The sequence below is a fragment of the Strongyloides ratti genome, assembly GCF_001040885.1.
Source record: "Strongyloides ratti genome assembly S_ratti_ED321, chromosome : 2".
NCBI classification, from domain to species: domain Eukaryota; kingdom Metazoa; phylum Nematoda; class Chromadorea; order Rhabditida; family Strongyloididae; genus Strongyloides; species Strongyloides ratti.
In genome coordinates, this window is record NC_037308.1 from 8255168 (window position 1) to 8272021 (window position 16854).

At 22.7% G+C, this 16854-nt stretch overlaps 3 protein-coding genes across 3 annotated transcripts; all 3 read right to left on the reverse strand.

Moving 5' to 3' along the window:
- Positions 1–467: 467 nt before the first annotated feature.
- On the reverse strand, positions 468–1253 carry SRAE_2000264100 (Hypothetical protein; the record flags this gene model as incomplete). Its single annotated transcript, XM_024653733.1, has 3 exons — positions 468–859; positions 917–1166; positions 1248–1253. The coding sequence occupies 3 exons, from the start codon at positions 1251–1253 to the stop codon at positions 468–470; spliced, it is 648 nt and encodes a 215-aa protein (XP_024507180.1).
- A 1958-nt stretch (positions 1254–3211) lies between these two features.
- SRAE_2000264200 (Thiamine pyrophosphate enzyme, C-terminal TPP-binding domain and Thiamine pyrophosphate enzyme, central domain and Thiamine pyrophosphate enzyme, N-terminal TPP-binding domain-containing protein) lies at positions 3212–5017 on the reverse strand (the record flags this gene model as incomplete). The annotated part of the gene is made up of 3 exons (XM_024653734.1): positions 3212–3542; positions 3585–4810; positions 4871–5017. 3 exons carry the CDS (start codon positions 5015–5017, stop codon positions 3212–3214), a joined length of 1704 nt encoding a protein of 567 aa, XP_024507181.1.
- Positions 5018–5517: 500 nt separating this feature from the next.
- Positions 5518–16408, reverse strand: SRAE_2000264300 (SH3 domain and Fibronectin, type III domain and Variant SH3 domain and Immunoglobulin-like fold domain-containing protein; the record flags this gene model as incomplete). Its single annotated transcript, XM_024653735.1, has 9 exons — positions 5518–5526; positions 5592–8320; positions 9030–9206; positions 10317–10440; positions 11767–11915; positions 11983–12249; positions 12500–13365; positions 16122–16249; positions 16355–16408. The coding sequence occupies 9 exons, from the start codon at positions 16406–16408 to the stop codon at positions 5518–5520; spliced, it is 4503 nt and encodes a 1500-aa protein (XP_024507182.1).
- Positions 16409–16854: the final 446 nt, after the last annotated feature.

Here is a 16854-nt window from a genome sequence, read left to right on the forward strand (position 1 = left end):
AAAAAAAACATTATATTTTTGCTATATCTCGAAACATTAATTAAAAGTATGTTGTAAGATGTTTATTTGATAAGATTAGAAAATTAATTATTCTTTTTTCTTGATATTCTTATCAAATTATTTTAATTAAAATATTATCATTTTGTATAACGGAATTGTTTTATAATTTTCTTCTATCACATTTTTTTTCTGATTTTATTATACTGTGTACCGTAATCATAAAATTAAAAAAAGAAAAAATAAACTACTTATTTATTAATTAAAAATATTCATAATCATAATAAATGTTTGAAAAACAAGTAAATTTTTATATTAACAAAAAAATAACAACAAAGTATGTATCCTATTATAAAATAAACAGATTTTTCACTATACTTACTATAATCAGAAAACTTCTGTAATTTGTCATACATTTTATTGAAACTTAAAAAATATTTAACCGTAGGTATTATGATGTGAAACCGTTTTTAGTATGACTTTAGTCTCATTTTTGTATTAATGTTTGCCTCTGTTGGTTTGATAAAATACATTGTCGTTCCAATACAATTAATCTTATCCTTATTTGATTCTCCATTTACTAAAAATGCAGGATGAAATAATAAATTTAATAATACATTAGACTTTTTTTCTTTGTATTTATCAAAAATACTAACAATAGAATATTCATTATTTTTTTTCGATTCTAATAAATTACTATTACAATCTCTTGATAAATAAGAAATTTCGTCTTTTTCACAAGTTTCTTTACCTATATCTGGATGAATTTCTAAAATATAATCATAATCATTTCCAAGATCTGTAAAAAAATCCATTTGTTTGGTAAAGACTTTTCTCCTAAAATCTTCATTTTTTCCCATTACTAGAAGAGAAAAAAAAAAGACAAATCTTATTTAATTATTAAATAAAGAAAACTTACACAAATGTGTAGAATTATCTAGATACTCTACAGCATCATAAAATACCTCATCATCATTTCCTTTGCCTTCTTCTACCTCAACAACACTTTCAAGGGATGATGATATTGATACATTTTCAAGAAGAGAAGACAGATAACAATTTGATTTAAATTGTAAATCATTATTAAAAGATTTTCCTTTGTTCATTAGTAAAGATACATCAAAAGAATCTCTAAAAATATCTGTCATCTCTAGATTAATAATATTTAACTAAAAGTAAAAAAAAAATAAAATAGTAAAAATTTTTATAAAATTTAATTTAATTTTAAAGACATTTTTAAGAAGACCTACCTTCATCAAAAACCAATTTCTATCGTATGTTATTAATACAAAATCACTACATAATCTTAAATAATAATATATATTATAAGTTAAAAGGATAAAAAAAAAGGAAAGTAAACATTTGTACTATGTATGTAATTTTTTTTTTTATAAAACTTAAGAAAAAAGATATTTTAATAAAGAAAAATTATTAGGTATATTTTTATGTGTATTATAAAATTTATACTTTCATTCAATTAATTAAAGTGAAATTTAACTCTTCTATTTTATAAAATGGTGGATTAATTAAACAAAATATAATTCTCGTAATGCGAGAAATAACTGAAAAATTATATAAAAATATTATGTTGTAAAGTAAAAATTAAACTGCTGTCAAATGAATGGAAAAAAAAATATATAATTGTAAATATTGCAGTAACTCTATATATTAAAACTATAATTAGATGGATACATATTATTTCAAGTAATTTTTTATACTAATCACGCCATTTTTATTTTAGAAGGTTATAATATTTTAATAGGATATTTTGTTGAAGTTTATAGACAAAAAGTTTTTAAAGTTTTTGGTGACACGTGACAATCGTATTCATCTAAAGTTTTTACAATTACTTTAATCATGAGTTTGATTTATGATCTTAAATACTATTGATAAAACACTTTTATAAAATGTAAAAGTAACTTTTAAAATAAAAATACACATGTTACATATTATTATCAATGATATTAAAAACGTGCTCTGATAGACATTATTAATAAATTTATAATTTTTATTCAATGTAAATGTCATTAAAATTATAAATATCAACGATCATTAATAAATTAATAACATGTAATATTAATTGAAATAAATAATAAAAAAGATAGAAGAAATAACATAAACAAAAAATCCCATACTTTTATATATTCCTATCATAAAATATTATCAAATTAATTTCTGATTTTTTGTTGTTTAATTTTTATATCAATTATTAATATTAAAAATCAAGGATATATCATAATTGAATTCAAAAATTGTAGTTTTAATTATTAGTTAACTATTTATGTTATTATAAAATTTATTTATTACTTTTTTTTTATATTTTATTACATGTGTTAAAAGAAAATAATGAGATTTTTTGACATGGTAAATTTGAGATATTTTTATAATAAATATCATAAAATTTTATTTTATCTATTAGTTCTTTTTAAATTTGAAACTTTAAAATGATCCTAATTAAAATTTTACTCATTATAAAAGTAACATTAACGTTTCCTTTCAATGTTTTGTTGTGGAAATTTATTTTTTTTTAAATTTTGAATATAAGAGTAGACTCATTTGATAGATCTTAAAATTTTATAAAATTTGAATATAATCATGAGTATAAAAAAATTATGAGTAATTAAAAGTATAAAGGAAAGCATGAATATATTATTCTGGAACAGATGTTTTATGAAAAAATTATTAAGTTTTGATTTAGTTTTTGTAAGTGGCCTCTAACTTTTAGATATGATGAAAAATGTGGTTTGAAAAAGTTTTCAAAAACAAAATTATAATTCAAATAAACAAGGTCCAATAACCATGAAATTTGATGCGCTGAATTTTTCTCAATTTTTAAAATATAATCCCTGTTGAAAAAAGTTTTAAATTTCTATCCATTTTTAAGATACTATATTTAATACTTTTCGCGCGTAATCCACTACCATCTTTTATTATATAAAAATAGTATAATGAAATTAAGAAATAATTTAAATATAAACCATATGTAAAATTTGATAGAATAAAATTTTTTATTTTTATTTTCAAACAAAATGTATTTAAAGTTGGGGAGATTTTTAAATGATTAAAAAATTTTTATATTCATATGAATTTTGTTCATTAGCTGTAACAACAAGTGAAAAATATTTACTTAGTTATTTAACTCAAACAATGAATATGTAAAATTGTATCAGATGATTAATTGTTTTTTAAAATTCTACAAATCATATGTATTTTTTTATATTTTTGATCTTGTTAACCATTGATGTTCTTGTGGTTTTCTTTCAGAGTCATTAGCAATAATACAGTTGATTAATGTTACGTTTTTTAAAGTATATGATTTTTGAAGTTCTTGTTTAATTTCAGGAACTGTTCTTACAAGAACTCCAACACCTCCAAATGCTTCACACATTTTATCATAACGACACTCTGGTGTAAGAGATAAAACTGGTAATGAAAAACATCTATCTTCTTCAGTGTCATTATCCATCTCTTCCCAATTTTCTTTTGTTAATCCTCGATATATTCCACCATTATTAATTACAATTATTGTAATAGGAAGATTATATCTTTAAAAAAAGTATTATTAAAAAAAAAATTATTATATATACCTTTTAATAGTTTCCAATTCCATACCACTAAAACCAAAGGCACTATCACCTTGTATTACTAGTACTTTTGTATCAGGTGAATAGTCACGACAATAAAATCCTGCTGCTAAAGCATATCCAAGTCCTACACCCATTGTTCCAAATGATCCAGCATCTAGTCTTCTTTTTGGAAGAAATGAAGGTAACATACTTCTTCCAATATCCATTGTATTGGCACCTTCATTAATTACCAATACATCATTTTTTTTAACATACTCTTGAATTGGATGGTATGCTGCATAATAATTCAATGGAACTGAATGATCTTCTGCCATTTTTTTAATTATATTTTTATTTTTTTCACACTTATCATTTAATATTTTTTTCCATTCACATTTTTCAACAAAAGTATACCCTTTCATTTCATGTCTTAATAATTCAATTGTATCACCAATATCTCCTAACAATGGAACTGTTGTTGGAACATTTTGATGGAATTCCTCTGCCTTGACATCAATTTGAATAATTTTAACATTCTTATTAAATCTTGGTTCTATACCAAAATGAAGAATCCAGTTAAGTCTTGCTCCAATTAAAATAATTAAATCTGAATTTTTTAAAGCATATGATCTTGCTGCCTGAATATTGTTTTTAAAATCATCTGGTATGACACCTTTTCCTCCTGGTGTTGCTATTACAGGAATATTTGTTTCTTCAACAAATTTCATTATTTGTAATGGACCTTTTTTTGTCCATTGACTTCCTTTACCATAAATAATTAATGGTTTTTTTGCTTTTTTTATCTCTTCATATGCTTTAATTAACATATCTTTTGGGGGTACAGATTTTGGTGGTGGTAAAGTTACTGGTACAGGAAATATTATTTCATTTTCATCAATACTTGTTAATATTAAATTTCCTGGTATATCAATATACACAGCCCCTGGTCTTCCATACATAGCCATTCTAACTGCTTTTTGTACATGTAATGGAATAACTGAAACACTTGTTGGTCTTGATGCATATTTACAATAAATTCTGGCACTATCTATTTGATTACATTCTTGAAAACTACCTCTTGTATCAAGATCAAGATCACTTGATCCACCAATACAAATCATTGGCCAACAATTTTCTGTTGCATTAGCTAAACCACCTAATGTATGAAGAAATCCAGGACCAGAAACAACTAAACAAACAGCTGGTTTTTCTGTTAAATATCCCATAGCCTGTGCTGCATATGCTGCCTTAACATATATATAATAAAATTTTATTATCAATTATTAATTAAATATATATAAACATACAGATTGTTCATTTCTACAACCAATATATTTTATTCCTACAGCTTGACAAGCAATTCCAACTTCAATAATTGGAAATCCAACAATACCAAAACAATACTCAACACCTTGTTCTTTTAATGCTTTACATAAAACTGTAGCACCATCCATATTTTAAAAATATATTTAGTTAAATTTTAATATATATTTTTTTTTGTTGTAATTAAACTATTTATGTATACATTCATTTATTATATACAATCAATTTTACCTGACTTATAACATTGATCATCGATAAACATTAATTATTTCTTATCTATATTAAGATGTACAATCTTTTATAATATATAATTAATCAATTTATTATAATAAAAATTAACATTAAAAGAAAAAAAAAATTATTTATTAAATAAAATTCTATTAAAAAGTAAAATAATTTTAAAAATATAAAAAATTAAAATATTATATGGAAAAAAAAAAATTCTTATATATTAAAGCCTTAATCCTATAGTAACCTCTTTACAAATATTTTTGTAATATAACTTTTTTTTTTGTTGAAAGAATACATATATATAATATTTAAAAAATAAAATACATATATCTTCCTAAGAAAAGGAAATTTCAATAAAATTATAAGGCATCTTGGTTATTGAATATTTCTAAAGATTTTTCTACTTTTTCTATAATTAAAATTAATTAAATAATTTTATAATATTTAAAAAAAATATATATATAATATACTTACTTTTATTGTAGTATCTACTTTTTTTGTACTTTGACTAATTTTTCTTCCACCGCTACTACCACTTACCCCTGATTTTGGAACTTCTATTGCTTTTTTTGTAGTTCCTTTGGTACTTGTTGCTGTTCCAATTTTAGTACTTTTTGTATTTCCATTAGTTGGTATTGGAATACTTTTATTACCAATTCCTTGATTTGCCTGTTTTCCAGGTATTACTTTTTTCATTCCACTATTACCAACTGGAGGTCTATCACTATTTAAATTTTTTTCCATCATTGTTCCATCTGATGGACCCTCACTAAATGCAACACCTTTAACTTTTATTTGTTGTTGAGAAACATTATCAAGTGTTGATTGTCTTTGAAGAAGGTGTTGTTGACCAATATTTGGAGGAAGTAAAGTATTTGGTGTATGTTCAGCCAAAAAATTTGATGGTACTAATCCCCGAATACCATTTAATTCTCCCATATAAAATCCATCTTCATCCATATCTCCATATATTGTAATAATGTCACCCTGTTTAAAACTTAACTCAACCTGTTCTGCATCAACATTTGGTGATAATTGCCGTGAATCATAATCAAATTTAGCTACCATTTTTTGCATTTTTATACTTCCACTGGAAAAACCAGGAATATTACGTGATGTGGGACCACGATCATCAATAGAATGACCCTTTTCATCATAACCAATAATTCTTCTATTCATTTTTGGATACATACTACTACTACCAAGAGATTTATCATGTTGATCATATTCATAATTATCATATCCATATGAAGGTCTTCCTCTTCTTGTAGATGGGTATTCAGGTTGACGGTGTTGTCTATCAAACATATCATTTCTTCTACCATCTAAAGACCAATCTCTACCACCATAAGAAGCATGCCTTCCAACTGATATTTGTCTTCCACTTCCAAAATTATAATCATCAACCATTGGACCTTTACCATCATAATATCTCATTCTAGGACTTATTTCATCACCTGGACCTATTCTTCTTACTCCACTTGGTAATTCATATGACATATCTAATGATAGTGGATATTCATCATTTCTAGTGGTAATTCCTCTACTAGACATTGGTGGAGGAACAGAACCAGGACCTCTCCTTCGATCACCACTATTATCATATGATCTTGATTTTAAACTTCCCCATCTCATTCTTCTAATATTTGGATCAGGTAAAACTGCTACACCTCTTGATCCCTCATTTATTATATCATTTTTAGCTATTTCAATAACCATATTTCCAGGTACCAAACCACATCTTCTACCAATTTGACCATGATAAAAACCATCTGGATCTGCATCACCATAAACTTTAATTAATTGATGTTTTTTAAATGGTAACTCTTCAACAGCAGCATTTGGATTTGGTGACATTGAAACATCATAATCAAAAAGTGCCACAAACCAACGACATGTCCTATCATTTGTAGTATTTTTTATAAAATGATCCTCTTCTTCAATAGGATTTCCAGGAAAGACAACTGGTCTAAGATCAGGTTCACTTCTTGTTGTCCCATTACCAGGACCTAAAATTTCTTCACTACGTACACGTGATAATCTATCAGTAAGATGTCCTCCAACCATTCCTCTTCTTTCCATTGTCCCATAACCACCAGTATAATATGTTCCAGTACCATGAGATACATTAGAAGTATATGGATAAAAATTTTTATCATTTCTAGGATAATAATCATGAGTATTACGAATATTTTCAGGATAATAATACCTATTATTATATGGTACTGATGATATATTACGATGTTTTAATAAATAATTATTTTCCATTTCAAGAATTGATGGTTTCTCATCAGCAACATTATATTCTTTATATAAACCATTTGGATGGAATGTATAATATTGTGATGATGTTGATGGATACTCATGTTGAAAGACACTTTCATTTTCTTGATTTTTATTTAATGTATTTGTTATATAATTTAGGGGTGCTGTATTTTGATGTTGTAAAAGATGTGATGGTCTTGATCTTGTTATACTACTATTTGGATAATAATATGATGTTGATGGTTGTTGAAATGAGGGTTGATTTTGGTAACAATTTATTGAAGTTCCCTGTATACCACCATTTAATTGATTTATATTTGATGGTATTGTTGTTAAGAGACCAGATGATTGACTTCTTCCAGCTGTAACTAATGATACTGGATGTTGTGATATTGATGTTCCTTGTCCAATATTAGGCATCCTTCCTCCCTGTGGAAGGAATGATACACTACTTTGAGGATATTGTATTATATTACTAGATTGTTGTTTTTGTGGTTGTTGATATATTAAACTATTAGGTAATGATGTTGTTGTTAATATACCACTAATAATACCTTGTTGTTTTGTTTGTTGTTGCTGTTGCTGTTGTTGTTGATGTTGTTGAAATGATGTCCCTTGATTAATTATTGCTGTATCTATTGTTGGAGGTTGTTGTAAAGAATTTCCTATACCAATATTTAAATTGTCACCTGAAGTAATTTGTCCTCCCAATAAAAATGTTCCCGGTATTCTTGAATCTAAATATTGTAAAGATCCAGATAAATTTTTTCCACTATTAAAAAGATGACGTTGTGTTTGTGTTAATGTATTTATATTTCTAGGTACACGAACAACGTTTGAATCTGCAGAAACAGCCCCTTCCTTTGTCTTTGTACGGACAGTTAAAAAAAGTGGTAAATCTTCTAGTAAATCTCCAATATTTAATAAAATATGGTCAGCTAAAAAAGAAATAAAATATATTATTAATAATGTTTATTAATAATTTTTATATTATTTTTATAAATTTTTATCTTTAACTTTATATATATATATATATATAAAATAATAATTAAATATAATAATATTTAATTTTAAAAACTTTAAAGCTATAATTTATTACTATAAAATAAATTTTAAATAATAAGTTAAAAAGTATAGAAATTGCCATGAAATTAAAATAGTTATATTTTTTTTTATATAAAAGTATAATAGTTAAATGGAAATAAAATTGAATTGTTAAAATTTCTTTTTTATATAGTTTTAAAAATTACTAAAAAGTTTTATTATTAAAGTAAGAGCGAGAGAGAAGTAAATGAAAAGAAAATGAAGAAAAATAAAATAAAAATAATTAAAGTCTTCAAAGTTTGTCATAAAAAGGTTTCTTTTATAATATTTTCTAATATAAAAGAGCATATATCATGAGACAAAATATGTAAAAAGATTAATGATTGTAAAATAATATCTTTTAATATATAATGATATTGAAAAATGATAGTCTCCTATTAATTTAAAAAAAAAATATTTTAATGGATACAAAATTTCACTTTATTTTAAAAACTGAAACATTTTTTTATTACTATGTAATTTGTAACAGAATAAAAAATGTTACAAAAATTTTTTTTAATCAAAACTTTTATATTTTTAATTGTTTAAAAAAAAAAAACATACCTTCTGCAGATGGAACTTGGGCAATATTTTTACCGTCACCATAAATCAAGTAACTGTAAACTGCTGCTCTACTAGGAGGTTTAGGTTGTGATGTTACTGGAGTCCAAGAAAGTAACAAACTCCCTGCCTGTGGACCTAACTCTAATTGGACGTTACTGGGTGGATCTGGTAAACCAACTAAAAAAAGAAATTATTATAAAATAAAATTATAGTTTATAATATATTTATTATTTTTTTAATGAATATATTAAAAAATATATTTTGAGAAATAAAAATAAATTAAAAGTTATGACAAATATGTGGAAATAAAAAGTTTATTACATAATTTAACTATGCTCTTTCTTTTTTTTTCTATTAAAATATATTTATTATGGTAATAAGGTTCATCAAAAGTAAATGTCTTGAAGAACTAAATAAGAGGGTAAAGGAAAAAAAAAGATTCTATAACTAAGAATGAAAATTTACAATAAATATAAAACTTTAACTTGATATTTCTATAACTAACATTAAATCATAATCTTTTTGAAATAATTTCAATTTTTTTTTTTTAAAACTAAAATATTTCATAACTTCTATAAATTATTTTTTATTTAAAAATCTTTTATAAAAAAAAAAGATTGGTTAGTAAAACAAAGATATAATAGTTATAAAAATAAAAAATGATTAAAAGTAGTTATAAAATTTTAGATAGTGGTAAAAAAAAAATTTAAAAAAAATAGTATAAAATTGAGTAACATTCAAAATAAAATTAGATATATGGAAACATATATAAAAATAGTTTAAGCTATGGTACCATATATACTATAAATATATATATATATATATATACGCTTTTAAGAGATTATTATATAATGTATATATAGTTTAGTATAAAGTTAAAGAAGTGTTGTAGTTAAGGAGATGGGACAACGATTTGATGAATACTGTTATATCTTAAAATACTTTTTTTATTATTACATCAATATATCTAATTGTAAAGAAAAAAGGTTTGGTTTGAAATATGATAAATCATTGTTAGAGGTACACTATAACGAAACTTTTTTTTTTAGACATCTATGTATATAAATATATTTTCTTGTAATAAGCTAATAATTTAAAAATAAAAAGACTAAATAGAAGTTAAAAAACATTTAAAAATTAAATAAAATATAATACTTTTACATTTCCATGAAATTTAGATATATAAAACAATTGAGTAAATTAGTGATAATTATTAAGTATAATGATATTAGTTAATATCATTAAGAGGAAAAAAATAAAAAAAAATTAATTAAAATAAAGACATACTTTTAGGCAATGTTTTAAAATCCAAACAACGTTCAACTGGTCTCTGTTCTAATACTGCTTTAGGATGCTTTGTCCTAACTGAAACTCGATATATCGTTGAAGGAATGAGCCCGTGTAATTGAACCTAAAAAAAAATTCTTAATATTATTTTACAAAAAAAAAAAAAAATAAAAAAATTTATCATTATAAAATAACGATAAAAGTTAAATTTATTATATTTTTTAAATAATTTTTATTAAAAAAAATTATTGTTATAAGTTTATGAAAAATATTTAAGTGAATGAATCAAGGGACAATGTAATATCAATGGTATTGTTTTATTTTAATTCCTCTTAACTCAATCTATTCATCCGTGTATGTCCTTCTCCCATACATTCATTTATATAATTTTCTTTCTTCATATCATTTTGTCTCTCTTATAAACTGCATATCTTTATATAAATATATAAAGCAACTATTTTTACATACATATACATTTTATAAATAAAAATAATAGTACATGTACCATAATACTAGGCATATATATTGGTTGGAGCGATTCTAGCTTTTGACACATACGTCAAAAACCATATATCCCAAGAAGGAATGTACCATTGAATAATTTTAATGTTACTTTTTTTTTTTAGAAAGAGAAACGTAAAAATGATAACAAACTTTTTTATTGCTAAATATAGAAAAATTTGAGTATAGAAAAAAGGTACTAGTAAAAAAAAATATTTAGTAATGCTACTTTTTTGGATATTTAATTAAAAAAATATATAATATATGTTACTTTTTAGGCTACTTTACTTTTTCTTTTAATCTTTCATCTTTTTAACAAAATTTATCAATTAGACTTAGTTTAAGAACAAAAATAAAATAATGTATTATATATATATATATATATATGGTAAGAAATACAAATAGCTCTAAGAAAAAAAAATGGAAGAATAATGTTTCAAATAAGATAATTTTAATATATTTTATTTAAATTTAAAAGAAATATATAATTATCAATTTTAAAGCATCCCCTACTGCGACTTAAAAATCATTTTTACACTTCAATATTAGTTTCATTTAAATATTTATTTTTTTTTTATTATTTTTATTCTTATCAAGTAAAAAGAAATATCCTATAATATAAAGGAAGAAGGAAAATCAATGTTTAATATAATGAATAGAATTATTTATAAAGTTTTCTTCCTCTTCTCCTTATATATATATATATATATATAATATATAATTGGAGCTTTTTAGGATTGAAATATAAATATATATATTATATAACTACATATTTTTAATATATTTAAAATTATCTTTCTATAATATAAAAGAGAAGGATCTCTCAATTCATTACTTCACTCATCATTAATTTTTAAAAATGGTGTGTGAAAAAATATATTAAAAATTATAATTCTCATTAAAAATAACTTTTTCATATTAAAAAAAAAAAATTTTTTTTTCATTTTACCTGAAAGACTGAGGAAGGGCATACACCAACTTTTGATCCATTTAATAATAGGACATGTTCTGCATTACTATTTGACGGGTACCATGAAACACAAGCACCAACAGGAGTCACATTCCATACTCTTAGATGTTGTGGAGCAACAGAAGCATCTAAAAAAATATAATATTTATAATTATTATAAAATAAATAACTATCTAAATATAACAAAATACCCACCGTTACCAATAGCAATACTACATGCAGCATCTGGAGAATGATTATTTTCTGTAATTGCTCTCACTGATATGTTAACACTTTTCTCTAAATTAATATCTTCTAATAATGCTTTGCATTTATATGAACCTGGAACGACTGCTTTTACAGTACCATCTACACAAACATGGTAATGTGACACAATTGTTGATGAATCTTCTGGTGGTAACCATGATATTAAAACAGATTTTGCCATTCTCTTCTCAACTGTTATCTCTCTTGGAAAAGGCACTACAATATAAGATATAAATATTACATTAATAATTTATTTTATAAATAATATAAACAACAACAAAAATATATTTATAAAACTTTTTTTTTTATTAATATTATAACAAAATATAAATCTAATTATTAAAAAACCCCTAATAAAAATTAAGAGGTATTAATAAGTATATATATATATATCTTCTTAAAAAGTATTTAATAAAAAAAAAATTTAATTAATATAATAATAACAGACAAGTATTTTTAAACAAACCTCTTGGTTGATTTGGCTGTTTAATTTCTTGTACAGTAACTTTACTCACATCTAATGGTGGATATGGGCAAACTGAATCTGGAAATGGAACATCAGCAGTTGAAATGATTTGCCGTGAAAGGGTACTGTATGCAGAAGGATTCCCTCCTAAACTGAGGTTTGTAAGACTGGCAGAGATGTTGGCGGCAAGTTGTTGTTCTAATGAAGGTACCGTATATGTACCAGAAGATAATTGTAAATCATCATTAATAGAATTATAATTATCATTCTGAAGTATATTACGATAACCCGATGCAGAAAAGGCTTTTGTTAGTGTATTTGATGCCGATGTTAATGGTGCTGTAATACATTTATCATGATCAGTAAAATCATGAGTAATTTTTGTATGATGTGGTGGAACATTAACTGTGAAAGAAGGTGAATCCTGAGTAGTTTCTTGTTGATTTCTAGTAAGAGAGTTATAACAACTTCCAATAACTGTAGATGATTGTGTATTAATATTTTGATGACATGAACCCTCCAAATTTGAGGATAATTTTAAGGCTGAATTTTGTAACAAATTTTGATGGTTTAAAAAAGGATTTGAAACAGAAATAGTATTACTTTGACTATTAGTTGGTAAGTATGAATGACTAGTTGATCGCGATATATTTTGAAGTAATGTGTATTCTGGAACCCGTTGTATATAATTAGAAGGCACTAATCCAGATTTGTCGCCATTTAAGGTTTCACCAAAATAAAATTGATCTTCATCCATTGGACCATGAACTAATATATAATCTCCAGGCTGTAGAGCCAATTCTAAATGAGGATTTTCATTTGGTGAATCTCGTAAGGGAATGTATTGGAAGAGTGCTTGGAATACCCTATAAAAAATATAAATATAATTCACATGATAAAATATAATTAAATTATATAAAAATATTATATTATATATTTATAGAATATATAATAATGTTACATATATTTATATACATATAATATTTGTAAAATTATTTTAAAATAACAATAACATAGCATGATATATTATGAAAATAATAAAAGTATATAATTATAAAAGAAAAAAAAATTTCTTTTTTCTCTTTTTTTTTTCTTGATAAATATAATAATTTAGGTAGATTAAATATAAATATTTAAAGGCAAAAGAGAGATTATATATTACATCATTAAAAAAAAAAGTTTAAAAAAAAATATTTAAAATGAAATTGATATAGTTATAATTTTGTTAATTTATTATATATTTATATTATAACTTTCTTTAACAGTTGCTAAGTGAAAAATTAATAAAATAAAAAAGCCATAAATGAATAATAAATTGCCTAAAACTCAAAAAAAAAAAAAAAAAAAATTAAATAAAATAATAAATAAGAACTTTTCTTTTCTTAAATTCTATTGTTTAATTTTTTAATAACATACAAAATTAATTATAAATGGGTAAAGAAATTTTTATTCCCAAATGAGAAGACTACAAGAGAACAAACAATTTGACATTAAATTGACAGATAATAAAGGTTTATCTTTATACAAAATATATAACATCTCACTTCTGCTTCAAAAATGATAAGAACAGGCAAAATGACATTTTAAGTTATTTCTATTGACTTCTAGCATATTAACTCTTTAAAACGTCATCTCCCTATTATACTCATGTCTACATAAAAGAATATGTTCTTCGTATAATCCTCATCTCTTAAAGCTTAACAAATGTATATAGAAATAACGATGGGAGTTATAAAATAGTTTTGCATTTTCATAAAGCAGAGGTTATTATATAGACTTTTTTCTCAATTCAAAAATTCATTCCAGCGCAACTTAAATACATAGAATATATTTTTTTCGGTAGTTGAAATGAGTGTGGTAAAGAGAGAATTAGGTTCCCTAACTTTGTCATTCCATATATTTCTATTTAATGTATATTCAAAAAGTATATGACGACATAACAAAAAGGGTTAATATTAAAGATAAAGACGGCAAGAAAGATAGAAGATAAATTGCCGAAAAGAGTAAATAAAGATTTAACAGAAAATATATAATAATATTATTTTTATATTACCTAACTAAAAATTTTATCAAATTTTTCTTTTTTTTTTTTTTTTACTTTTTAATATACAGTTAACAGGTATAAAAAAAATAATTTTTTTTTTTTATATTAAAAATATTAGTTTATATAAAATAATATTCTTTTAAATATATATAAGAATTATAATAATAAAAAGAAATATATAAGTTGTATGACGGAAGTGTTTCTCAATGAATCCTGGTATTGGAGTAACGCCTAAAAAAATCATTGAGTTCTCAAGTGAAACTAAAAATTAATAGATATTATTATTATTTAATAATATATTATTAATTATTATTTATTTTGGATTTTGTTACACTCAATAATGTTTGTATTTTATATAAAATACCCTTAAAGAAAAAAAAAAAGAAATTTCTTTTTAAATAAAAAGTATACATAAAGTAGAAAAGAAAAATATTAATAAAAAAAAAATTTATATTAAAAAATTAATATAATAAAAATTATATATATATATATATATATTGATAAAATAAAAAAGAAGGATAAAAAAATATATATAAACTTTATATTAACAAAACTGGTGTAATGTCCCGTTTACAGCATTGTCAATATAAGACATATATCACTGTTAAAACTCAACGTCCCAAGTAACTTTTTCCATAACAAATCTAATCTGGCAATGCATTGCTTGATAGAGATTTTGTAACAGAGAGTGTAGTTAGTTTTCTTACATAAAATGTATATATTTTTATATTTGATAAAAAGAAAAAGATGAGCATTATTATAGAAAGTTTTTACTATTCTTTCTAGATATTCAACCATCAATGTTTAAACATTTATCCATATTACTAAGAAAGGTATTTCTTTTTAAAAAAGAGATTTTATCAAGTATTAAAATTAAATAACAATAATCTTTATAGATAAAAAAAAATATTGTTAAAATGTTAGTTAATATAATAAAAAAAAATATAAAGAAAAGTTTTAAGATTATTTTAAATAATAAATTGTCTTATTAAAAAAAAAAAGTATTATAAAATTGAAGGAAAATAACAACTTACAATTAATTATATAAATAAAAATTGTACATTTTTGAACTTTAAAAATGGATTTTTTTTTAATCTATTTGTTGAATAAAAAGTAAAAAAAAATTATAATATATTGAATTAGAATTTTATTTAAGTAGACACTATAAAATAATATAAAAAAAATAACAATTATAAAAATATATGTAATATTTTCTTTATAATTATTAAATATACAATTATTATATAATAGATTTTTAAAAAGTTATAATGTATTTATTAAAATAGTTATTTGAAAACAAAAATGAAACTATATAAAAGTTGGTAAGAAATAATATTAAAATAATTTATAATATTGCTTAGTTATATCTTATTAATATTTTCCCTTAAAATGAAAAAATTCTCAACCAGGGTCAATTTATAAAGAAATAAATAATATTTTTCAATTATATAGTATATGGAAACAATAAAATATGAAAGAATAATACAAAAACATGACCATAAATTATATATGTATTTTTTTTTCCTTCATATATATTTTTTTTTTTTAAAAGTAAAAATATAAAAACAAAAAGCTTACCTTGTATTTGGACCGCATTTAGATAAAGCATGCAGTAGAGCATCTCCAATGAAAGGATTCTGGTTAGTTGAGGACTGGAAAGGTCCAGTATTAGCTATTGAAGATCCGCTAAGGCAATAGTTCATTGCCTGTAGCGGCTAAAAATAATTACACTAATATTTCTTATAAAAGATAATTTTAATAATAATATATATAAAAAATATGTCTTTCTCTTCCTATCCATATGTCCATACCGGTTGACTACACCGTAAATAAACACTTCCGAAGGAAGTTTTTGATGATTGCATAAACTATTAATTTAAATTAAATAGAAATAATTTGAAAAAAGGCTTTTTAAAAATTGTTAGTTTTTAACTTCTTTTTTTTTGTACCTTTTTCTTCTAACTTTTTTAAAAAGTTGTAAGCCTTTGCTAAAATAAAATGAAAAAAAAATATTATATAGTATGATAACTAATATATTTTTTTTAATTAATAATTATAAATGATAAAAAAAAAAAAGTTAAATTTAATATTATAAAATAGTAATAAATATTTAAACTTAGGTAAATAAATAAGATGGTTTCAAAAAAAAAAATAAAATTGTATCAAAATAAATAATAATAAATAATAATAATAATAATTGACAATAAACCTCCAAAAAAAATAATCTTTTATATGTTGCGCTTCAAGACACAATTTTAGCCAAATACCTTATCAAGATAGAATATATTTATAGATACATAGGTAATATTTT